At 45.2% G+C, this 23,665-nt stretch overlaps 8 protein-coding genes across 8 annotated transcripts; 6 read left to right on the top strand and 2 right to left on the bottom strand.

The window, feature by feature from the left end:
- Window positions 1–414: 414 nt before the first annotated feature.
- Window positions 415–1,901, bottom strand: VTP01DRAFT_809 (uncharacterized protein; the record flags this gene model as incomplete). Its single annotated transcript, XM_069387173.1, has 3 exons — window positions 415–618; window positions 686–1,261; window positions 1,323–1,901. 3 exons carry the CDS (start codon window positions 1,899–1,901, stop codon window positions 415–417), a joined length of 1,359 nt encoding a protein of 452 aa, XP_069245229.1.
- Window positions 1,902–3,344: 1,443 nt separating this feature from the next.
- On the top strand, window positions 3,345–4,131 carry VTP01DRAFT_810 (uncharacterized protein; the record flags this gene model as incomplete). The annotated part of the gene is made up of 5 exons (XM_069387184.1): window positions 3,345–3,347; window positions 3,417–3,437; window positions 3,499–3,563; window positions 3,633–3,697; window positions 3,776–4,131. The coding sequence occupies 5 exons, from the start codon at window positions 3,345–3,347 to the stop codon at window positions 4,129–4,131; spliced, it is 510 nt and encodes a 169-aa protein (XP_069245230.1).
- Window positions 4,132–4,271: 140 nt separating this feature from the next.
- On the bottom strand, window positions 4,272–6,484 carry VTP01DRAFT_811 (uncharacterized protein; the record flags this gene model as incomplete). The annotated part of the gene is made up of 6 exons (XM_069387195.1): window positions 4,272–4,420; window positions 4,478–5,031; window positions 5,098–5,177; window positions 5,241–5,685; window positions 5,754–5,961; window positions 6,046–6,484. The coding sequence occupies 6 exons, from the start codon at window positions 6,482–6,484 to the stop codon at window positions 4,272–4,274; spliced, it is 1,875 nt and encodes a 624-aa protein (XP_069245231.1).
- A 989-nt stretch (window positions 6,485–7,473) lies between these two features.
- On the top strand, window positions 7,474–8,387 carry VTP01DRAFT_812 (uncharacterized protein; the record flags this gene model as incomplete). Its single annotated transcript, XM_069387206.1, has 3 exons — window positions 7,474–7,599; window positions 7,660–8,028; window positions 8,103–8,387. The coding sequence occupies 3 exons, from the start codon at window positions 7,474–7,476 to the stop codon at window positions 8,385–8,387; spliced, it is 780 nt and encodes a 259-aa protein (XP_069245232.1).
- A 248-nt stretch (window positions 8,388–8,635) lies between these two features.
- On the top strand, window positions 8,636–13,177 carry VTP01DRAFT_813 (uncharacterized protein; the record flags this gene model as incomplete). Its single annotated transcript, XM_069387217.1, has 8 exons — window positions 8,636–8,699; window positions 8,765–9,187; window positions 9,247–9,566; window positions 9,638–10,158; window positions 10,215–10,546; window positions 10,615–10,965; window positions 11,042–12,838; window positions 12,903–13,177. The coding sequence occupies 8 exons, from the start codon at window positions 8,636–8,638 to the stop codon at window positions 13,175–13,177; spliced, it is 4,083 nt and encodes a 1,360-aa protein (XP_069245233.1).
- A 316-nt stretch (window positions 13,178–13,493) lies between these two features.
- Window positions 13,494–14,474, top strand: VTP01DRAFT_814 (uncharacterized protein; the record flags this gene model as incomplete). Its single annotated transcript, XM_069387228.1, has 2 exons — window positions 13,494–13,760; window positions 13,830–14,474. The coding sequence occupies 2 exons, from the start codon at window positions 13,494–13,496 to the stop codon at window positions 14,472–14,474; spliced, it is 912 nt and encodes a 303-aa protein (XP_069245234.1).
- An 88-nt stretch (window positions 14,475–14,562) lies between these two features.
- Window positions 14,563–16,201, top strand: VTP01DRAFT_815 (uncharacterized protein; the record flags this gene model as incomplete). Its single annotated transcript, XM_069387239.1, has 2 exons — window positions 14,563–14,606; window positions 14,665–16,201. 2 exons carry the CDS (start codon window positions 14,563–14,565, stop codon window positions 16,199–16,201), a joined length of 1,581 nt encoding a protein of 526 aa, XP_069245235.1.
- A 201-nt stretch (window positions 16,202–16,402) lies between these two features.
- Window positions 16,403–23,463, top strand: VTP01DRAFT_816 (uncharacterized protein; the record flags this gene model as incomplete). The annotated part of the gene is made up of 19 exons (XM_069387250.1): window positions 16,403–16,410; window positions 16,464–16,650; window positions 16,709–16,856; window positions 16,925–17,685; window positions 17,740–17,888; window positions 17,953–18,100; window positions 18,160–18,399; window positions 18,460–19,581; window positions 19,641–19,926; window positions 19,985–20,116; window positions 20,171–20,340; window positions 20,396–20,595; window positions 20,662–21,030; window positions 21,094–21,263; window positions 21,327–21,499; window positions 21,556–22,056; window positions 22,115–22,294; window positions 22,356–22,481; window positions 22,552–23,463. The coding sequence occupies 19 exons, from the start codon at window positions 16,403–16,405 to the stop codon at window positions 23,461–23,463; spliced, it is 5,982 nt and encodes a 1,993-aa protein (XP_069245236.1).
- Window positions 23,464–23,665: the final 202 nt, after the last annotated feature.

Consider the following 23,665-nt stretch of genomic DNA (forward strand, 5'->3'; position numbering starts at 1 on the left):
AACTTTTCTTATGCAATCACTGGGATAGTTGTCAGAGCGACCGAACGAAGAACTGCTTCAATTACAGAAATCGGTTTGTGCATAAGCTAAACTTCGAAAGTTTATTCGGTTGATCAAGTAAACTTGTCATCTATTGCTGGCCCAGACTCTCTGGTGCAATTTAATTACTACTGGCAGCGATTGTACGATGATCAGTCTGTAGTATACGACAGCAACGTCTCAAAGAATAATGGGGACATCAACAATCGAAAAATGAACAAAGTTACTGCAATTCAATAAAATGATTGCTAATGTACGCCAATGGTTCTGGAAAATACAAATATCAATTGATCAATCGATGTAAACAAACAAAAAGAATAGCAACAGGAAAAATTGTATTTTTAAGGGCGGAAATCCAACAAAAACGAATCCCCTTCAGCGCATGTTCAAGCGACCCTTTTCGCTCTCAAGCCGTGCATACAACAGATACAAAGCCATCTGATTGCTTTCCGGTGTACCAGTGATAGTTACCAAGCGTTCGTTTGAATTCCCCAAAGGATCAGCGATTTTGATGTGGCTGCCGCTCATTTGTCTTATTTCGTTGATCTTGCTGCCACCTTTGCCAATGATACAACCCACCTAATCGACATGCAGCCAGTCGGTTATGTCGATGCAGCCTTTACAGTATAATAGCAAAAAAACTTACCATTTCATTAGGGATGAATATCTGCTGTGCGGTCGGTGCGCCCATCATACCAGTCATTCCATAGTCAGACTGTCTATTTGCGTACGCGCTTGCGGCAGCAGCGGCAGCAGCTGCCTGGTAATAGAATTGTGCGTTTGGTCCTCCCATTGGCATGCCCATATGACCCATCATTGCTCCGTAAGGGTTCATGGCTGCAGCGCCGGTTGATCGTGGCATATATCCACGATTTGACATCCGCATCTGTGGTTGAGGCTGATAGGGGATATTCTGGTTTGGTGCACGATCAGGATGTGTTGCCAAAAGCTCACTGATTTGTTCAACGGCTGAGTGTACAGTTTCGGGCGTTCCTTGTATGGTGACTGTACGCTCAGTAGACATCGGTAAAGTCTCTTCCGAAGCTGTCACACGAGCTTGACTGTTTTCTTGGATGGAGCGGATAGTAGCACCACCGCGTCCGATCAGGGTGCCCATTCTGTTACCTGCAATAAGTAGCTTGATGGTGACAGTAGTTTGCTCCTGATTATTTTCCTCTTTTGGTGTTTCGAGCAAGATTTTCTCCGCAACGAGCCCGTAAGCCTAGATTGCGTGTTTCTTAAGTATATGGCTGTAAAATAAAAGATAAATGTAGAGTATTTACCTTAGCGACAGCCTTAACAGGACCCATGACTGTTAAGATTCGCTCAGCAGCGCCTTGCACAATGTCCGAAATTGTTACTCTTGCTGTGGATATCTCTCGAATCTCACTGACATTTTTGCCGCCGCGGCCGATGATCACACCAGCGTCTTTCATGGTGACAAGGGAGCGAAGCGAAATCGACGGCGACGTTGAAGATTGATTGTCATCACCGCCGGCCAAGTAATGTACTGGATCTGCAGACGTGGTAGCCGAGGTCGTGGCAGCCGCGCTACTGCCAGCAGCGGTGCTACTTGAATTCTTTTCCTCCTCCAAAGTGATCAGCAAGTCGTCATCTGATGCATCTTCTTCCCATTTCTTTCTACGCGCTCTACCAGCTGACGTATCATTTTGTTTGTCATTATCGGTATCATTGGAGCCAGCAAAGTGGGGCGCTTTGGTTTCTGGATCAGGCACAGCTTGTCTTTTTGGATGACGGTCATCGTGCCCATCATGATCATTATCGGAATCATAGCCTTCCAAGCGTGGACGCTTAGTTCGATCTATCGGAGAGCCCGTGTTTTCTGCTCCTTCTGACGACATGTTCTGTGCTAGCTATGTTTCCTGTATGACGAAATAAATACGGTTGTCCGGATGAGTCTGGCAGATAACAAGCAGCTCTTCACCTTTGGCTTTTCACGAAACGTGGATGCTGCTAATCTAAGGAAATATGTACAGGGTACAAATTAAAAGAGCACCTTTTCTGTTAAAAGTCAGTGGTGATGTGTGCAACAGAGGACGGTGTAGATAGATAAGTGTGGATAGAGTGGAATGCAAGAGATTTTAGAGTTGAGCCCGTGAATATTCTTCCTCTTCTGTGAAAGGGATATAAAGGGAAGGGTCAGAGGTAAAGGTATTATACAATCAAGATCTCTTTCAATCAGTAGCAAATGACTAGCCATCGTTGCGATCGACGGGCTGTGCCATCCTGACAAAGCCTACATGGCAATTGGCACAATCCTTTACAGTCATTTGCCTGAGAAAGAGTAAGTGGAAAGTGAGACAATACCGGTGGGATGGAGAATGAACAGCCACGTGTTGATGCTCTGTAGTAGGAGGCGGAAGAGGTTGGAAAAAAGAAAATGAAAAACGAAAAACGATACTTTACGGTTGGTTGCCGAAATCGAACTCACATTCGCCCTCCACCGGTTACCACAAGCCCCTTAAATCTTCCGCTATACTGCAACGTTAGTAAGCCTAACAGGATGAGAGGTTTCCTTTTCCTCCTTTCGATCAGCAAGCTAGCAGCAGTTGGTGGTGTTCCTTTAATAATGGCTCCAGTCGCTCCCGGAAAATACATCAATTAGTAGCAACGAGGATGTCTGCTGGGGCAACCCGGCGTAAGCGACGTATTTGATGTAAATCTCGCTTCTGAGGAGGAATGAATGACTATCGAGAAATTTTACAACTATATGGTTATCAGAAATAATCGCTTTATATTATAATCAATTCCAGAATGTCTTCCATAAGTAATTCGCGCCGTTTGAGCAGACTGTTTCAGGTTAGAGATTAAGCCGATGTGAAAAAAGGCACTGCTTCCGACTTGCCTATTGCAGGTCTATACATAAACCCAGCAGGCACATCCTCTGTATAGTTTCATGCTAGATAACTGCAACATGAGGAATATCAGTTATTCGTAGCATTGAAATTGAAGGGTAGAACAAGAGTTTCTATTGGGTATGAAGCAGAAACAGCCACAAAAACGGAAGACCGCTCCGGCTACATCGTCGATGTCAAGAAGCATATATATATATATATATATCCATAAACAAAGCATAAAAGTAACATTGTTGTCACAAACAGGCTATCCAACAGTGTAGCGGTGCGACAGCGATGTGTAAGGGAAAGCTACAGCCTAGCTTTACATCAAGTATTCTCACAGAGCTGGGACCCTTGTCAAATGCATATATAAAGGGCTGCCGCCTGACACAATATTCCTGCACGTTTCTTTTTTCCCTGTTGTAACACATCCTTCTTTCCGGAACGATGGTAAGTAGATTACAGAGGATGCTATATATGCGCATATACGTACTAAAGCTCTTTTGATATCTATTAAAGACCATCAAAGTTGGTGACAAGGTACCAAAGTCATCATCCAAACAGCAGATGGCCATCGATGCTTACATTATCAAACGCGTAGATTCCTTACGGAGTTTTCTCATACGTACCCTATGAATCCGGCGAGGATTTGAAAGCATGTCCTTTGTGAGTTGGACACAACCTCTTTTCAAAGCGAATATCTAGTCAACATTTCTCTAACCTGTTGAAGAAAAGTCCCCAGCCGTACAAGATACATGATAAGCTTAAGAACAAAAGGGCTGTAATTTTCGGTATACCCGGTAAGGAAGAGCAGATGAACAAGAGAAAATTTACACACGGTGATGCAAACCTTGTCTGAACATATTGGGTTCCCATAGCTGCCTTTTCACCCACTTGCTCAGAGCAGCATGTGCCAAGCTTTGTCGAGAATGCTGATGCGCTCAAGGCTAAGGGTATCGAGGAAATAATATGCACTGCCGTCAACGATGGGTTTGCAACGAATACATTTGGCAAGCTCATAGGCGCCAAAGACAAGATTATTATGGCGGGTGATGGCAACGGCGAGTTTGCAAAGAGCATCGGGATGGAGCAAGATATGACCGCTCTCGGTATGGGAGTTCGCTCAAAGCGATATGCCATGGTCGTAGATGATCTCGTCGTGAAATATCTCGGTGTCGAGGAAGGTGGTGAAGTGACGAGCTCCTCCGCCGAGGCTGTGCTAGAAAACTTGTGAAAAAGCAAAATAGATATCCTTCCTTGTTGTAATAGTCGAAAATCGTAATGAAATATATTTAGTGTAGGAATTCAAATCAAGTCATATAACATCATGAGTATTACTATCAATAACTTTGAAACGATGGAGGCATAAGTTAACTAATGTCGAGTGGAGTTTTTGGTTTTCTTTCTGCGTTGTACGCTTATCAGATATCTAGAGGATGCAAGCATGCGCTTGACACCTTTGTTGAGAGGATATTTGGATTTGTTTGGCTTATTCACGCAAACTTCGAATTTTTCCGAAGGCGCTAACAGCATGGTGAGGTCATGATGGCTTTGTCTCTAGCTAAAAAGCATTAGTTTACCTTTTATAACGGATTTAGGAGGTGGAGAGTAGAGCTGGATGCAGTAAGACTGCGGCTGTTGTTTCTGCAATTGCTGTTGTTGGCATTCTGGCGAGGATGCGTCGTATATATCTGCACTGTATCCTTGTAATCCCTCTCTAGCAGTTGCTGTCTTGAATCTGTGTCTAATATCGAGGCCTGCATCGCCCAAGCAGTCGGGGCTGCGACCGAACTGCTTTGGTGCTCGGACGTAACCATGCCGTACGGAGGCAGCGGATGTGGCTGCTAGAATGGCGGATTTTCGAAAAGATAACCAGTGCGATAAGCTTTTCCTCATCTTGCTCAGTGAACTTTGTGATTTTTGCTTCATTAGCTGAGGCTCGCTTGCTATTGATCCATCGTTTAAGCTATTTTCGTCGCTGCATGAGCTCTGATCATCAAACATGTTGAACAGGAGCTGTCTGCACATTTCTCGATTTTTGTTGGGTACGTTTGCGTAATTTCCAGGAGGAGGATCCATCGATATCGGATGGACAAGAACGATGGGTAATTCCAAGACTGCTTCTTCCTCACCGCTAATTGATTTATAAATACTTTGCGAACTCTGCATCCTAATCGGCTTACAACATTCTTCATCGTACCTGGATGATACGAGGACTTGCAAGCGTAGAGAGAATGTAACATCAATGAGTTTCTGTCCTCGTACAGAATAGTGATAAGGCTGAACCATTCGATCCAATTAGTAAAAACTTCAAAAATGCAACCGGTAACTGTCAATACTTGCAGGAGCTTGCACGGACAGGATGACACTATCCGTCTCACCGGTTGTCACAGGATACCACCACTCCTGATCTGCCAGGGACATACTCGTTACCACCTCGCACGTGGACGTTACTGGCATAAGTCCAAAACTGCCCATCAAGCCGGTTTGCGAGAATGTGTTTTGGCGCCTGAGTAGCTCGAGCTTCAAGTTGGTGACCGTTCCTGGCGACGAGTTCACAGTATCGACGGACAGATAGATAGGCGAACCCGCCATCCAAATGGCTCTCGGCAACGCCGCTGTAAACTTGAGGTCGGACCGCCGTAAGCTTCGTTCTTCACAGATAGGTGCGTACAAGCTGGCATCCGCTATAGACTGGATTGTGTATGCATTGGCGTAGACATGGATATTCCGATGGCTCTGGATACCGCGCTTTAACCCGTCTTCCGGACATACAACGGAAATCTCGCTAATGAGCTATCATTTTAGCATAAAACATTATATAAATTAGATGGCTAGCCTGTTAGACTCCCTCACCTTTGCAAAGAAAAGATTACTGACCCTTTCTTGTCAATATAGCTTGCACCCTGGTCTACTGGCAACCTCGCAGAAAATGGTACCTGGATGACCATTTTATCAGCCACGATAGCCGCTTCTAGTTGATTCCGGTCCATGACGCATATCGATGATTTGAAAAATTGATAAGTATGGCTCTCGACAGTAAAGTGAGCTGGATCAACGATTGCTACAATAATGTTCCATATAAGTACACCATTGCGGATCAATCGCATTCATTTCTTTTCCTCTCTCGTCCCATCGGCGTGCATACATTCTGTTCCAATTAGATCCAACGTGAACTTTTCAACACCTTCCAAAGTATCACCCGGCAGCCGTATAATACAGGTACCCGAGACTTGCCCACCGGCCACGTAGTGAGGTGCTTTGACATAGATATCTATATTTTTCCTCCGCATCTTGAGGAAGTTTGCATTGTGGATATGGACAGATTTCTCCGAGCAGGCCAAACTCTTTGAGGTATTCGTACGAGCGATTCGCCGAATTATACCACCCACACTGTTTGTATCCTGCTGAGGTGACGGCAAAGGAGGAGCGACAGGAGAGGAGCGCTTTTTAACTTCGAATGGTGAGACACGAGTATTGGTAGGTAGACGGAGGGTGTTGATTGCAACATGGCATAATGCCTGAAAAGCTCCAATACGGTCCTTCTTCCTTGCAGGTGGTGCCAATGCGTTGGTTGGGCTTAGCATGATAACAGTAAAAAGAGGGGGAAAGGGGCAGAAAAAGGTACCTAATTATTACATTCTTTGCTGGCTTTTTGGATTGACTGGCAAAGAATGTGGATTAGGGCAGTTGGCCGAATTATATTTCGTCAGCCTCTTCTTCTTAATTTGTATGTGCAGAAAATAACACTGTATAAACAAGGGAAGAATATATAGAGACGAACTATCTTTATGTCTTTGATACGAGTAACTAGCAAACCTACAAATCGATCGTATAATCCAAATCAACAGTGCCGATAAATTGGAATACTGCCTTATTTTAGAGTTCTCATTTTTACGTCGCAGTATGAAGTTTATGCACTTTCCTGTGGCTCTGGATTAATTGCTCTGAGCTTACTGAAGATATAACGACGATATGGTATAACCACGATCTTTAGGTTATGCAGTAGCTGCATACAGAAAAATAAATTTAGAGCAACTCCTCGCTGAGCATTACTTCCATTCAAAGATCAATATGAGTAAAGGAGACATAGTGCAGTATTGCACGTATGATACGTGCCTTTTAGATGTGTGTTTGCTGGCTGTATGGTTCACAAAAGGTGTACTTTCGGCCACAGCAGTGTTGTACGTCACCTATGCTTACGGCTATTACTTCATTACTGCCTTTTGTAAGAGATCATCCAAAGATATTATAAGCATAGTAAAGAAAGCTTATTGAAACAGTATGTATACCTGTATGTACAGTGGTTGATAAATACACGTTAAGAGAATGGAATGGATGAGAATAATGTTAAGGACTCCGTGGATAAGTAATGGTCCTTAGTGCTAAGGATCATGTGATTGTTCGTTTACCTTTTGGAGGAATTGAGAAGGAGTAAAGTGAGGAGAAATCGAGTATAGAGTCTGACGGAAAACATCTTATACTTCTCTGAATAATAAGCATCGATGCTGGACATTAAGGATACATTATTGGAAAGAAAAGTGTTAACAACAGAAGGGGGTATTTTTAGAGCCATATGGCGCTGATTTTTGCATTTCATGCTTGCTCAGTTATGACCTTGCAACTGTACTTGGCGTGCTATGGGCTGTATACCATCTTCCTGTCGTTATTTGCGCATGCATACCCTCATGCACCAGGAACAGTATGTTTCCATATTCTAAGACACCAAACATTTTCGATCGCTCACCATCGTCAATTTCAGTGCAATCTGGAACTGATGGCAACGATCGGACATGGACGATCAAAGTCATCATGTGGCGACTGTTACACTATCAGTATACAAGAGCCGAAAGGAGGTAGCCCATATTTGTTTGCAATTACCGGCCCCAAAGAATACCAGGGCTTTTTGGCTCAAGTCAAAAATGCAAAAAATGAGACAGTGGGACAATTTGTCAACTTTGATGAAGACAGATTTGCGCCTGTAGTATGTGAAGAAGAAGCCAATAGACCACTCGATTGGGCAGGAAGTATTGGCCATGCAAATGCAAAGCTAAAGTCTTGGCCGGCAGTTCTGCAATGGGATCCATCGGATGACGCTTTAGGCGATTTACGTCTCCAGGGCATGGTTGTGGTAAGCCATCTATGTAGATAAATGACATATTCCTAGAAATATTCATGTCATATTGACCAAATGGTGATATATAGATGGATTATGACAACTACGATATATTATATGAAACACCATTCAAAGTAAAAAAGCGGCCATCCTCTTCAACATCATTGGTATCAGCAGAAACAGAAACTCCTGTGCAAGAGCCTCCGTCATCCTCAATATACGCAGGAGACGACGAATCGTTGCAGGTACAAGAGAGTCCCGAAACTTCTGTTGCTTCCCCATTATTTTGGCAGACCCTTTTTGTCATCTTATCCTTGTATATTATCATGTCATTGTTACATCGAGTCATATCCCGCCGCAGACGCACGCAATGAAAAGAATGCAACGTTTTGACCGAATTACTATGTTGACTGTGGTGGATGCGGCAAAGGTTAAAAGTAACCGAAACACGCTGCAAAGGAGGAAGGCTGTCCAAAGTGCATCGAAACTCCATCTTATGCAGCCTTGGTGTGACCTTTGCGCGATTGTAAAAATTTGAACTGCTTGCACATTCTTGTATCTCGCTTCCTTTTTCACTTTTTTTCTTTTCTTTCCTTTCCTTGCAGTTTGCATATCTGAGCTTATGAAGACACTGGTGTTGCTGCTCCTAGTGGGCACAGTACATGCAATACCGAAATTCAATCAAGGCATGTAACCGGTATTCGATCAATGATGCGAGTTGTCTTCATACTTAACTTTGCGAATCGTGCAGTGAATAAGTTTTATCACAACGGAACTGCTTGCCCAGCTACAACAAAGTACGATGTCCAATGCCCTCTACTTTGCGTCGCCAATCCAGAACAAGACTGCCCCGGGCCAATCTCTCAGCAAACATGTCCACATAGGCTCTGCCCTGACGGATCTTGCCAAGCAGACTGCATGGGCGTAGCCAACGTTTGCCAGTGTGCAACTAATCCCACAGCTACGCAGCTTTATCCTTGTGCTGCGAACAAACTCGCTGTCAATATCACGCATTATGACCCTGCAAACGCAGATGAACAAAAGTATCTTGCATGTGCCACTGCATTGAATCGATCATCGACTATCCCTATCTGGCAAGACTATAATCCAAACAGCGCCGACGCTGTGTGGAACGTGTGTAACGCTCCGCCCAGTTTGGTGTTTCCTTCACAAGGTAAGTGTAGACTGAGACAGTGGATCGCGTCATTTTCTCACTCAATTGCATCGATGAAGCACCAACGTTCATTTCGTATCTGGTTATTTACTTGTCATTTTATGCATTTTTGGCTGTATGGCTTGTGTACAAGAACTTTCGAGAGAAGCTAGTCTATACAACCTCCCATCACCGCGATCCGTATCACGCAGAGCAGCCATCATTTATCTCTGAAAAGAAAGAAGCTGCAAATGATCAGAAAACTGGTGAGGCATCTGCAGACAAATTCAAAGGCTACAGTGATGATTGGTTCGGCTATTGGATGGTACTCTACTGCGGGATAGTCTCGGTTGGCTGGATGGTGTTTCTACTCGTCATCAGTCTTGATTACTATGGCTATGTACAGTATTCTGTCAAAAATTTCAGTCTGCTTTTAAATTAGTTCACTCATATTATCTCTGCCTATCCTAGGTAACTGGAACTCCCTATGCTCTTTTCTATGATTCATATCCATTATCTAGCAAGGCATTCTGCGTTGCCTGGTTCTTGTCTACGAGCTGGTATCTGTCCATCAATCTTATGCGATCTCGCCTGCGAAACTTCTTTCGTGTTCGACAACCTTTGAATAAGGCGCAGTATATCCAGGTAGAGCGACCACACCGAGTGCAGCTCCTGGATACAACGTACAGCAGGTCTGTCATTCTGGATCAAGTGCTACACGCAGAAGCCAAGATACGAAGCTTCCTGGGTCTGGATTACATTGTCGTCACATTGCCAGTGAAGAAAACCGATTCCCATCACCGTTATTTTGAGTATCACAGCACACGTTATATTTACCAGTCTGAGACGGATACCTTCGAGCAGTCGTACATACCTGTGATCCTCTCCAATCAAGGGCTGTCAACGCAGGAAGCGCAGGAACGCATGGATCTGGTAGGACCAAATGCAATCGATGTGCAAGTACCGACTTTCCTCAAAGCCATGTGGGAAGAGTAAGTTTGAGAGTCATAACCTGCAGAAAGGACAACGAACTAATGAATTATACAAGATTGACAGGGTTTTTTTATCTGTATCAGATCATGATCCTTTGGTGTTACTTTTACCTGGCCTATTGGCAGATCGGTGTCGCTGACACTGGTGTGATCCTTTTAGCTGCTATTATCAAAGTAATCGTTCGGCTTCGGTCTGAGAAACGTATCAAGGCTATGGCCGAGCACGTCGGCGCCTGCAAAGTTCTTCGAGATGGACAATGGCAGGCGGCCGCTTCTTGCGCGAGTCTTGTACCTGGAGACGTGATAAAGATAGAGGCCCATCAAAACGTACCTGTCGATGCCGTCGTTCTGCAAGGGGACATTGTCGTCGATGAGAGCAGCCTGACTGGTAAAAATTTGCAAACACTTCACATCAACGAAATATTTTTGAACTGAAGTGAATATCCCATCTATTAGGTGAACCATTGCCGATTCGAAAATTCCCGCTCAAAGAAAGCTTGGAGCAGGCTGGCAAGATAAATAAACTCTATGCAGGCACAACCATCAAACAGGCCACGGCAGACTCCATCGCGCTCGTGCTAGCCACTCGCACCGATACAGACAAAGGCAAACTCGTCCAAAAGATTCTGTTTCCTCAGCCGGTGTCCTTTATTTTTCATCAGCAACTCAAGCTTGTTTTTGCGATATTGATATGCTGGGCTATCTTTCTGCTTGGTATTGGATCCTGGTGGCTAGGAGGTACAGGCATGACAGCGTGGTTCTACGGCATGACGTGTGCAGCGCAAGTTATGAATCCTTTGATTCCAGGTACGTTGTGCCATCGATTGAGAATTGATAAACCAGTTAAAAGAATGTGCTGAAATAATGTAACAATTTCATACAGCCATCTTGGTGGTTGGACAGTCTGTAGCAGGAGGTCGCCTAAGGAAACTCGGTATACACTGTGTTGATCTGCCGCGTATCTTGATGGCTGGCAAAGTGCAAGTCTTCTGCTTCGATAAAACTGGAACGCTCACGAAGGAAGGTTTGGAGTATTACGGCATTTATCCGGTTAATAACAGCAAATTCAGCGATTTCAAGCAACGATACAATGATCTCAACACCAGCATCCATACTGAGAAAGTTTTGAGGATCGGTGCAGCTTCTTGTCACTCTGTGACCACACTTGGAGACGAGTACATTGGAAACCCAGTGGATATCGCCATGTTCCAAGCTACTGGAGCGAGCATTGAAGATAACACAGTTACTCTTCCACCTTCTAAACCGGACGCAGGTGCTGAGCGACTAGAAATAATACAACGATTCGAATTTCAGCATGCCAGAGCATCCATGTCAGTCGCAGTGCTAGATACGGTTACAAAGCATGTGCATGTATTCTGTAAAGGCTCTTTCGAGCGGTTCAAGTCTGCTCACAATGTTCCAGAAAATTACGACCATACAGCTTCAAAGCTCGCACGCGAAGGGTGCTACGTACTTGCTATGGCACACAGAGATCTTGGAACAGACATTGACGTAGAAACTGTACGTAGTTGGAGCAGAGACGAACTAGAATCCGACTTGAATCTACTTGGTCTGGTGCTATTCAAAAACTTGCTCAAAGAAGATACTGCTGATGCCATCGTCCAGCTCAAGGAAGGCGATATGCGCACAGTCATGATAACAGGCGATAATGCTTTGACAGGCATTTCTATTGGGCAAGCCTGCGGTCTTTTACCTGCGGATTCTTCAGTCGTACTCGGTGACGTACAAGAAGGCCAACTTATCTGGAGCGATCCAGAAACGAATGAACCGGTGGATATAGAGAAGGCTCGTACAGCAAATCCGGACCTGGAGCTTGTAATGACTGGAGTTGCGTTCAGGACACTTTTGGATACGAACCCGCAGTTGCTTCGTAGCTATCTCTTCTCAACGCGGATATTTGCGCGCATGACACCCGTCGATAAGATGATATGCGTCGAGTTATTTATGGAGCGTGCTATTACTGCCATGTGCGGCGATGGAGGCAATGATTGCGGTGCTCTGCGCAGTGCTCACGTCGGTATCGCCATGTCAGAAGCAGAGGCGTCTGTTGTCAGTCCCTTCAGCACCCCTCGACGGAGTGTGCAAGCGTGCGTTGACCTCATCATCCAAGGAAGAGCAGCACTCGCAACCTCCTTTTCGAGCTACAAGTATCTCATCATGTATGGTGAAACGATGGCCACTGTAAAGTTCTGTACTTTCTACTACACAATGTCATTCTCTCAATGGAATTTCATCCTTATCGATGCCTTCATCACGGTGTTCTGCTCATTCGCAGTTACGCAAGCCAAGGCGGCAACGAAACTATCGGCGCAGCGACCTACAGCGCGTATCCTCGGACCCGAAGTGTTGTCGTCCGTGCTAGGGCAGCTATTTATCAATGCATGGTTCTTAGCAGGAGCATACATTTGGCTATACACGAGAGACGACTTCTTCCGTTGCAATGAGTGGGATGCACGTGCAACCGATTCCTCAAAGTGGTGGCTACTGGGAGACAGCTTTGAAGCGGATATTTTGACATTTATATCACTCTATCAATTTGTGAATGCCGCGCTGATCTTTAATTACGGGTACAAGTTCCGGAAAGCATGGTACCACAACTATCTGCTGCTATTTTTGTGTGCATTGTTTGTCTCCATTGTGAGCTACTGGGAGCTGGCTGGTCAGTATATTTTCCTTATGGGTAAAACGTTTTGAATATCTTGCTGATTTGTATTGTCACGTAGACCCGAATCCTTTCGGCTGCTCCGTTCGGTTGAATTGCGGCAATCCAGACGTGCTTGTAAGCCTTGGATATCCGCGACCTGATTTTTATATTGAGCCTTACAACAACCCGTTGGGACACAATGTCTTGCCCCGACCGTTCCGATACCAGTTGTGGGCCTACGCAATCTGCAATATGATTGCTACACACGCTTGGGAGCTGCTGGTAGTTTTAGGACCCGTCCGGAATTGGATTCGGAAACGGTATCCTGTACCACGACCCTTTTCCAAGCTCTGAAAAAACAAAAAGAAAAATCAAGATCACAGCACATATAATTTTTCCAGCTTCATTTCATATGTAAATGTAGTAATATCACCATCTTTCAAAAATTACAAACTATTAGTGCTAGGGTTTTTTTTTCGTCGAAGTTGAGATCCTGCTGTAGGCAAAAGCGGATGGGAATCGGGCGCATGGCATGACTATTTGTCTAGATATATCCCGCCAACTTTTCGGTGAATTCCTGACGTGACAGAAACCCTTGCGAAAAGATACAAAATAGATTTCATCAACGCGATACATCTTCATCTTTTCACTCTCTTGGAATTCTTATAGAATGGGTAACAACAAAGTCGCTATCATTGGTGCCGGATCCGTCGGTGCCACTATTGCATATGCTGTCATGCTGCGCGATGTTGCATCAGAAATATTACTTGTCGACGTCGTTCCAGAGGCTGTCCGAGGTCAAACTCTCGATCTGAGCGATGCAAACCTTGTTACCACTACTCGAATCCGTGGTGCCACAAGTCAGGAAGCAGGCCAAGCCGATATCATTGTTGTAACGGCAGGCGCCAAACAAAAAGAAGGCGAGTCGCGAACTCAAGTAAGCACCAAGTACAAACTGCCAAGGTAAATCACATGATCATGACCATGTTTATCTTGACCGATGTAGCTTATCGATCGCAACTACAAAATCTTGGAGAGCGTTATCGGAAACATGAAGCCAATCCGTCAAGACAGCATCATGATTCTCGTAGCTAATCCAGTCGATGTCTTGACATCCATTGCTCAGTCGCTTTCTGGTCTACCACGCCATCAAGTGTTTGGTTCTGGCACCTTCTTGGATTCATCCCGTCTCCGTGTCTTGTTATCAGAGAAGCTAAAGGTCTCTGCTTCAAGTGTCCACGTCTACGTCCTTGGTGAGCACGGCGATTCGCAGTTTGTTGCCTGGCAAGCAGCTACCGTCGCTGGCAAGCCATTACTTTCTTTCCCTGAGATACAGGAGCTTGACTTGAATAAGGTCGAGCATGAGGTTGCAAACAAAGCATACGAGATTATCAAACTTAAAGGCGCAACCTACTACGGTATTGGTGCATGCGTTGCGTCCTTGTGTGAAGCTATCTTGCTGAACAAGGGCGAAGTCCGTCCTTTGTCCGTATATGTCGATCGCTTGGGAACAGCTCTCTCTGTACCTGCCAAGATCGGTGCTAACGGTGTCGAGCAGATATTTGACATCCCTCTCAGCAAAGAAGAGCGTGCAAAGTTGGAGAAAAGTGCAGATACGCTCAAGGAGATTTGTACTAAATATCAGAAATAAATTTCGGCTTTTTTACAAGTCGCGATCATTCTTTGTCTCTGTTCTGCATCCCCTGTGAAACCATCGTATAAGTATAGTTTCTTCGTACATGCAAGATCGACGCTTTTGGCTGGATCAGATTCCAGTCGAAGAGTAAGCGCCTATATTAAGGTCTTGTAAGCGTGCATGCCGTACTTATGCTTTGATCTAGTGCACATGATCTCTTGATTCCAGCTGGCGTCTTATACAATGACACGAAAGAGCGCGAATATTCTAAACAGCAAAGACAAACATATACCCTTCAAAGAACTCTAAAAGCCTATGCAAGTGAATGGGAATCAAAGTATGCGGAAGCGGCACAGCAATGTACAGCTCCATGGCGGCCACAAAGCGGATTGTTCGAGATTATGCAAGGTTTCGAGTTTTTGGAGGAGGAAGGGAACTTTATGCTGGAACAGATCATGTCATCACATTCCATCATAGCCGAAAAAGAAATTGAAAGATCCATGTCGGGGGTTAATAACGAAAATGTAAACATGGCACATCAAAAAGTTCTGCAAGACCAGCAATTGGCAGCGTTAAGGCAGTGTTTCGCAGAACGGATGTTCGAAATCCTTGGGGAGTTCAGACAACCAGAGCAGGACAAACTTCCCATTCCAAAAGAATTATTTGGCACAGATACCTACGATGAACAACAATCAACACATGACATGAATAGTCAAGACAGAACCCATTACTATGCCAACCAAGCTCCCTGCGCAATGTATGAACCGCATATCGAAGCTAATCTGCAAAGTACAACCAGCAAGACATATTCACGACCACAGACAGCTATTCGAAGCGGTCGACCGGCATCTCGCATTTCCTTCCCGCAAACAGACGCATTTTCGTGGCAAAAGCCGTTAGCTACTGCATATACAGCGCACGATCAACTCATACATGATACTCCTATGCCCTCATCATCCTCGACAATTCCTCCAGTTGTATCGACCACAACTGTCCCCCCATCAACATTTTCGACCAATAACACTACCAAACGAACAAACCCCCAAGAGAAAGGAGAACGGCAGAAGAGAGGGAAAGAAAAACGCTTCACTCAACGGAGAGAGCAGTATCGTACTTCAAGACCTCCTCTATCTTCCCAGACCGGCCCCTCCCGACCATCTTTGCCTGCAAGTCGAAACGCTCCAACTCAAATATCACCTACAGAAAATCTAGCACCACCATTGACACAGGCCGGCTTTCCTCAGATAGCGACGGATAAGAAGAAGGGTAAGAAGAAGGCCCCGATTGTCGCTCCAGCTTCCCAACCGCGGAGACTGTCGTCAAGCAATCCACAGATCCCTGAGGTATCGGCTAGCGGAAGCAGGAAACCTCCAGAAGTCGCGTCTACAGCTTCCACTACACACCATGATCGTCATCCAGGCCGAAAGCGTCACTTGGTGGATTTAGGTGGATTATCTATCGAGGCAATTGGAACACAAGGAGCGCATGTTGTTTTCAGGCCTAATGCAACGGAGCGTCATTTACAAAAGCGTCTACTTGGGAAACCAGAAGAATTCGACGATGCATTTTACAATACTGCCTCTAAACGAGGTACTTCGCGGGAAAAGTTTATTGTCGTCGAGCATGGCTGCTTTGTATTGTATGAGTCCGGTGCAAGAACGATCATAGGCCACGTAAAAGAGGTGCATGCTTTGATTCGAAGATTTTTCCTGACGAAGGATTCAAGATCACACGATTACTGATTAATATAGCATGTAATATTACGTATTATTTGTATTCTCGTACATAGTCTATTTAGCTGCAGCAATGTAGAAAACGTCGCCAGTTGTGTGGGGTTGAAATGAAGGTGTCACAAAAACCGCCATTCTACTTATGCACGTGCCAAAACCTTTTTTTTGTTACTTCTTTTTGACTCATCTCATCCGTTCCTTTAATTTCCAGTCATGAACGGGTATGGACTCGATCGCAACCATATATCTCTCAGAGAATAACAATGATTCACAGCCTAGATTTTGATTTGCACTCGCAAATCCTAATGGGCCTGGCCGAAGTGCTGGCCGATTCTCGAGCCAAGGCCACCAACTCTGATATCGATAGGCTACTATCGAAATGCCCTGACGTACCTCTTGATACCCCTCAGGATGATAAGACTATTTTTACTCGAGCTCAGAAACCCAACCTTGGGCTTATGGTAAATAAATGGAAGCAAAGACGAAACGAATAGAGTGGTGCTTGACGGGTTTCAATAGACGCGTCGTAGTCAGCAGAGCATCGAAGCCCTCACGAAATATGTCGTCAATGCTAGCGAAGAACGACAAATACAACTAGTTCCTCGCCTGTTATCCTATGTTCGTCATCTCCCTGCTTACGAGTGGGAGGAGACCATATTAAACAGAGGTATTGGCTTGCAGAAATGAATCACATGCAAACCCAACATGTGGTAATATTCATATTTCCCGAATCAGGCGTACCACCGTCCGATGCAACCACATACAGTCTTGCGTCTGGTCTCTTGGAAATCGGCTACAAGCAACCAGACTTGTATCACAACATCACCGACCTTCTGTGGAGCTACGGTGAATTCATTATTAAGCTTATGAAAGATGGCGACGTTGAATTTACCGTCACGTTCATTTTACCCTCTCTGGCTGGACTTTCCCGTGCATTACAGCTATCACCGTTCCTTTACCGTCCCAACCAGCTGCTCGCTCTATGCCACAACACACAGTTCCTTATCCAAGACGAGACTCTGGATAACATCAGAGTAGCCATCACCACTTGCCTCAAGGAGCATGATGCTACCGCATACAGCCGCCGCATCCTCAACAAATACTGGGAGGATGGAGTGCCACTTAGTAGTAACCGCGTCGTGCATGATCTTCTGATCGTCCTACGTAACGTTACTGCTCGAGTAATTGCAGGTGCAGAACCAGACAACGGCACCGCTACCCCGTCGCCAGGATCAAATACCTTGAAAAGTCTTCATCTCACCCGCGAAGTGGAGCATGCATGGATCACTCTGATGCAGCGGGCCGCTTCAGGTGCTCGACCCAAGACGCCAAAGGATGCCGAAAAAGACGAACTTTTGAACAAAAACATGCGCAGCATCTACGTCACTAGCTTGGGCTACTACGAGGATGTTAGAAAGTACGCCTCAAATAGTGCAGAAGATGGCAAAAAATGGGCACCAGATGCCTATATGCAAGAGATCATGGGAACAAGCTTGGTAAGTTCTGGATTTGTTGCTACGGCTGAGTATATAACAAACCATCTTGTCTAGCACGTGGCTGCCCTATCTTCGGTTTATCTTCACGAAGTTGACGATGTTTTGATCAACCATATTACTGAGTGTCTTTTCTCTTTGCCTCACGACGGAGACTCTTGGGTTCATGTCGCAGCTCTAGATGCAGCTGTCCTGTTGGCCATAAAGTACAGTATCTCTGCTGATCAAGTTGAATGGGAACATGTCTAACTAAATGCTATCTACCACTAGCTTCCCGCACCTGAATGTCGACATGACAAATAATATATGCCGTTTCTTAGCAACGCCATCTCCTGTATTCGAGTTGCAGGCTCATATAGGCCAGGAAAATGTTAGCATCCAACAGTTTGCCATTGTTAGATTGGCACAGTGCGTTCAGGTAATTGATATGTCCAGAAGTACTATTTGCCCACAATTGAAATTTACATTGTGAATTAGACGAAACCTGCTGCACAAGTCTCACAAGCTGCTATATCAACACTATATGCATTGCTTAATGAAATCACACGCTACAGCGACGATGCTGACGGTGTCCCTGAACGATTTAGCATGCTTAACGCTAACGCAATCTCCGGTGCGCCCGCCGCTGATCAGCTTAATGAGAAACAAAAGCAGCAAGTCTGCGCCAATGCCCTATCTGCTATTATAGGAGTGGCAGTATACCTAAAGGACGAGAGTGTAAGTGGAAAACAAAGCTATATCCGGGAAATATTTGTTCTCACATAACCGCGTATGTAGATAATGGCTCAAGCTCTATCGATGCTTGCAATGCGACGTAAATCTTTGTCTCCTTCCGCAACTGCATCCTTGACATCTAAGCTTGTTGACCTTGCTCTGGTCAGCCCGACTACTGTCTTCAATGACATCCTGTCACTCTTTTCCGTGTTCAGTCGTGAATCATTGATTACAGACAACAAGCAGTTATCGAATGCTATACACAACTCATTGCTCAGCTTAGCTAGCCGGCTTTCTTCTCGCCCTGAATTCTATCAAACATACCTTACAAGTCTTCTCAGCGTCTTTGTAGAAAATGGCAACACTGTCCAAAGAACCCTCAGCAGGAACAAGAAGGATGCGGAATATCACTTGACTTCCAAGCTCGGGATGCTTCTTCCTGTTCTGCGTGCTCTTTTGGAACACAAGGACTTCAACCCGCATCTCAACCCAAGCGAGGAGACCGTTTCGCTCTTCCGCAATGTCTGGTTCCACTGTGTTTTGTTTGGATTTGTAACAGAGTCCGTGTGGATCCGCGAGTGGCACGATTCGATGCTGGTCATTGCCAAAAAGACTCCTGTATTGGTTATCGAGAGCGCAACCAATTACATTGAAAGTGATCTGGAGTACAACTCTGTCCTTCGAGGCGGTAACTTAGCCGACCATCAATTATCGTCTCTGCGCCAACGCCTGACGAGCTTCTTGCCATCCCTCGCTTATGATATCAAGGGATACTCGTTTGCACAGACAGTTTTTGCGCTCAGTGTATATCACATTGAGATGATGCGCAGCAAGATGGGTGACTGTACTTATGTCCTGCGATATTTTATGAACGATGGTGCCAACAACAGCTCTCTGGCCACCTGTTTGGAAACTATTGCTGACCGCGTTGTCGGTGCATTCGTGAAAGATGCAGTCGGCAAAGCCGCTGTCCAAGGCATTGCTGATGAACTTCGCGAACAAATGTCTCAAGCGCTTATACTTTGCTGCCATCGTCTGCGAAAGGTCCATGATTTAGCCATCAAGACGACGGAGCGCATTGTTTCCGCATTCCCTCAAATTTTTGCGGAGAAGTCGCTTATTACACTTTTGCTGGAACTTGTGCAGCTCCTTTATCTTAGCTGCGAGGCAGAATACAGAGACGAGGTATTTGAGGGGAAGAGCTATAGACAAAGAGATATGAAAACTCATTCGCATCAACATAGTATTCTCCGGTGTTCCATTACACTTCCCCTCGAGTCGGCGTGACCCTCGAGCTTGGCGACTCGTATGTCTATCGCCGGGAGCTTTGCACCCGTTTCTACGAGTGCGCTAAAAAATGGATCCGTATTTCGATGGACCGCGCTCCATTGGAAGTTAATGGACAGCTTCAGGATTACTTGTCAGAGTTTGACCGCTTTGCTTCTGGTCAACCTCTTGACGTGGCTCATTTGGGACGTTCTTTAGCGTACGAGGCTGGTAAACTGCCGTCTAAGAATGATATCGCTATCGGTAGGCAAATATGCGTCTTTATACTACGCAAACGACTCAATATTCTAAACGTATGCAGATTTTGTACCTAAGATCCCGAGAGTACTGCCTGATGAATCCTCCAATTTTGTGAATGGATTTACTTCACGCCGTTTTTATAGCGGCGAAGTCAGCGGCATAGAATATTTCAATGGGCTTGCATCTCATAAAGGTAATCCGGAGTCAATATATAACAGATTGGTAGCTAATTTACAAAACTTTATAGACAAATTGAAAAATGGAGAAAATGCAACCGAGCTTCACGAACAAGTGCCATTTGTCTTGCAGAATCTTGAAGAGCTTCTCACCGACGTCAAACAAAAGCACAACGTACCTGTCAACAGACTTCAGAGAAGTCTCTACCGAGCAGCCGCTTACACGATTGCTCTTCCAAAGGTATATATTAGATAGGAAGCTATCCAGCGGTTGGAGACTTATTTGCATTACATAGATCCATCCTGACTTCGTGCGATACCTCGTCCGCATTCCTATCTACATGTTTACACCGGAATCTTTGGAGATTGGTACAGCAGTTTGGAACTGGATGCTCGTTGAAAGGACTGACGTAGAAAAGCGCTTGATGGTGGAGATGTTGAGCATGTGGCATTGGGCTCAAAAACATCGCAAGGGCCTCTTCTCTCCTGTATTGAAGTAAGCCGGACATCAGCTATCATATCGGTGTATATAAGCTCACCACTAATTGCTTACATCTTCCAGTGCAAAACATCCCTTCACTAGCAAGATGACTAACGAGCCTTCGGACAAGGCTATTTGCGATAGTAACCATCGCGTTGCCAACTTCTTGTTCTCTCCACATGCTACGTGGATCAAATTCCTGAGCAGCCGTTTCTATTCTATCCGTCACCGTAGCAAGCATTTGGTCAACATGCTTGTTCGGTTACTGCAAGAATCCTTCCAGAATGCGCACTTGATGAGCACTCATGCACTATCTCGCTCTGTTCGCTTCCAATTTTTGTCTCTTGGTATGAAGATCTTGCAGTCGACACGCATGGAGGCATTGGCAGAACACAAGTTTAGAGCCCTTGTGTATGACTGTGCCTTCAATTGGTTCTCTCTTGAGGCCAAGTAAGTATAGATTTGGACTGCTTGTCTTCATGCAACTATGTATACTGAATATCGCGGATGCAGATGGCATTATGGATCCCGCAAAACACTTGCACTTCAAGAGTACAAGCTCTTGACCGACTTTTACGACGCAGTCGCAAACGATACGCCGAACCTGAGCTATCTGGTGACTAGTTCTCCTTTGAAGAGCTCCAACTCCCAGATTGCTTCTGGCTTATATATGTTCTTAAACGGTACGTATTTACAATCTCTCTTTCCTTGTTTTCGAAAGTATAACATTCAACTCCTGTCTATAGACAAGACCAGGGATGATGTTATTCGCCAGCATCAGCTCGCCAAGAAGCTGCTCATGCTATTCTTGGAGAGCGAGCTTACGCGCCTCTCAGTTTGGGCTAACCCACTAAACTCTATGGGACATGGTTACCCTACCTGCTTTGTCGGCAACACTGAGAAGTCTATGCTCACAGATGTAAGTACTACGATGGTTGATAATGTAAGATTGTGCTGCTAAGACCGATCGATCAGGATTCTTGGAAGGAAATCGTGCGTTTTGCATGGGAAGTATCGCCTCGTCTGGCTGTTCAGATGAATGCACGCTTCCTGCAGCCGGTCGTTCACAGGGAATTGCATCGTCTTATCGCTAACAACACTTTGGATGCCGTCGATGTCCCCGAAGCCCTCGTGATCTTGCTAGGAGACAGACTGCTGCCAAACGCTAAGCTGGACTTGAAGCATCTCCAATATTGGGCTCCTGTACCGGCTATCACCGCTGCAAACTACTTTTTGCCGCAGTATGGTAACCATCCTCTTATTCTTCAATACGCTATGCGCTGCTTGGAGTACTATCCTATCGAGCTTGTGTTCTTCTATATCCCCCAGATCGTGCAGGCTTTGCGGCACGATGAACTTGGTTACGTTGAAAAGTACATTATGGAAGCCGGTCAAGCCTCGCAGCTGTTTGCTCATCAAATTATTTGGAACATGCAAGCCAACTTTTACGTTGACGCTGACAAGGAGTGCGTCAAGGTACGTTTTAACTGTGAATTTCTTTCTTCCCAACACCGCTTGACGAGCATGAATACAGGAGGACTCCTTGAAACCCACTTTGGAGCGTATTATCGACAACTTGGTCAACTCATTCACAGGTGAAGATCGTGAATTCTATGAACGAGAATTCAAATTCTTCCGTGAGGTCACTGCTATCTCTGGCTATCTTAAGGAGTACATCAAGTATGGACAGACGGAAAAGAAACCTCTGCAAAAGGTGAGAAAGATTTTGCAGCGAAGTATGGATATAGTGGAATATTTATGCTTCGGTGTGATAGAAACGTCTGGACGAGGAATTGGCCAAGATCAAAGTTGACGTAGGCGTATACTTGCCCAGCAACAGCGACGGTCGCGTAATTGATATCAACCGCACTTCGGGCAGACCTCTTCAGAGTCACGCCAAGGTGAATACCTGATGGAAAGGTTTATCTGGTTCTGAGCGAATAACTCAAGTGATCGATCGTCTTTATTTAGGCTCCCTTCATGGCAACATTCAAGATTGAAAAGGAAGTTGAAGACGCGGATATGATGGGCAAGGCTCTCATTGAAAACGAAAGCGGTGAAGATCAGGATGCGTCTGCAGCAAAGAAGCGCACCATTCAGATCTGGCAAGGTGCAATTTTCAAGGTTGGTGATGACTGCCGTCAAGACGTACTTGCTCTACAGCTTATCTCGGTCTTCAAAAACATCTTTACGAGTATCGGCATGGATCTCTATGTCTACCCTTACCGTGTTGTCGCCACTGCACCTGGTCGCGGTGTTATTGATGTTATTCCACGTTCCATTTCGCGTGACCAACTCGGTCGTGAAAAAGTGAATAGCATGTACGACTACTTTGTTGCTAAATACGGTGGACCGGACACCATCCATTTCCAAAAGGCGCGCGCCAATTTTGTCTCGAGTTTGGCTGCTTACTCTGTCATCTCTTATCTGCTGGCAATCAAAGACAGACATAACGGCAATATCATGTTGGATGATGATGGTCATATAATTCACATCGATTTTGGCTTCATCTTCGACATTGCTCCCGGCGGTATCACCTTTGAAAGCTCACCGTTCAAGCTGACGACCGAAATGATTCAAGTTATGGGTGGTGGCTCTGATGAACAAGCTTTCCGTCAGTTTTCTGAACTTGTGGTTAAGGCATACCTTGCCAGCAGGCCTTACGCTGACCAGATATGTGAATTAGTAACACTCATGCTGGAGTCCGGACTGCCATGCTTCAAGGGAGAAACGATCAAGCGTTTGCGTACTCGCTTCCAACTTGAACGCTCTGAGCGTGCTGCTGCAGACTTCATGATGATGCGTATCAAGGACTCGTTCGAGAACCAGAGAACGGTCTTGTATGACTACTTCCAGAAACTCACTAACGGCATTCCATACTAAATAATGGTCTGCTGGATTTTATCTATCTTTTACATTTGGAAGAAATAAACTGCAAGAGACTGTCGTACTCTTGTAAATACAACTTGACGGCAATGGCTGCCGCACTTATTTTCTCACGCATCCGCCTTTTCTTTACATATGCTTCCACACAGTGTTTTGATCTACATATAGCTTTGTCACATTTCTGGGGAGTCATTGGTAT

This window comes from Rhizomucor pusillus (assembly GCF_041956525.1).
Source record: "Rhizomucor pusillus strain CBS 183.67 unplaced genomic scaffold VTP01scaffold_1, whole genome shotgun sequence".
In the NCBI taxonomy this organism is placed as follows: domain Eukaryota; kingdom Fungi; phylum Mucoromycota; class Mucoromycetes; order Mucorales; family Lichtheimiaceae; genus Rhizomucor; species Rhizomucor pusillus.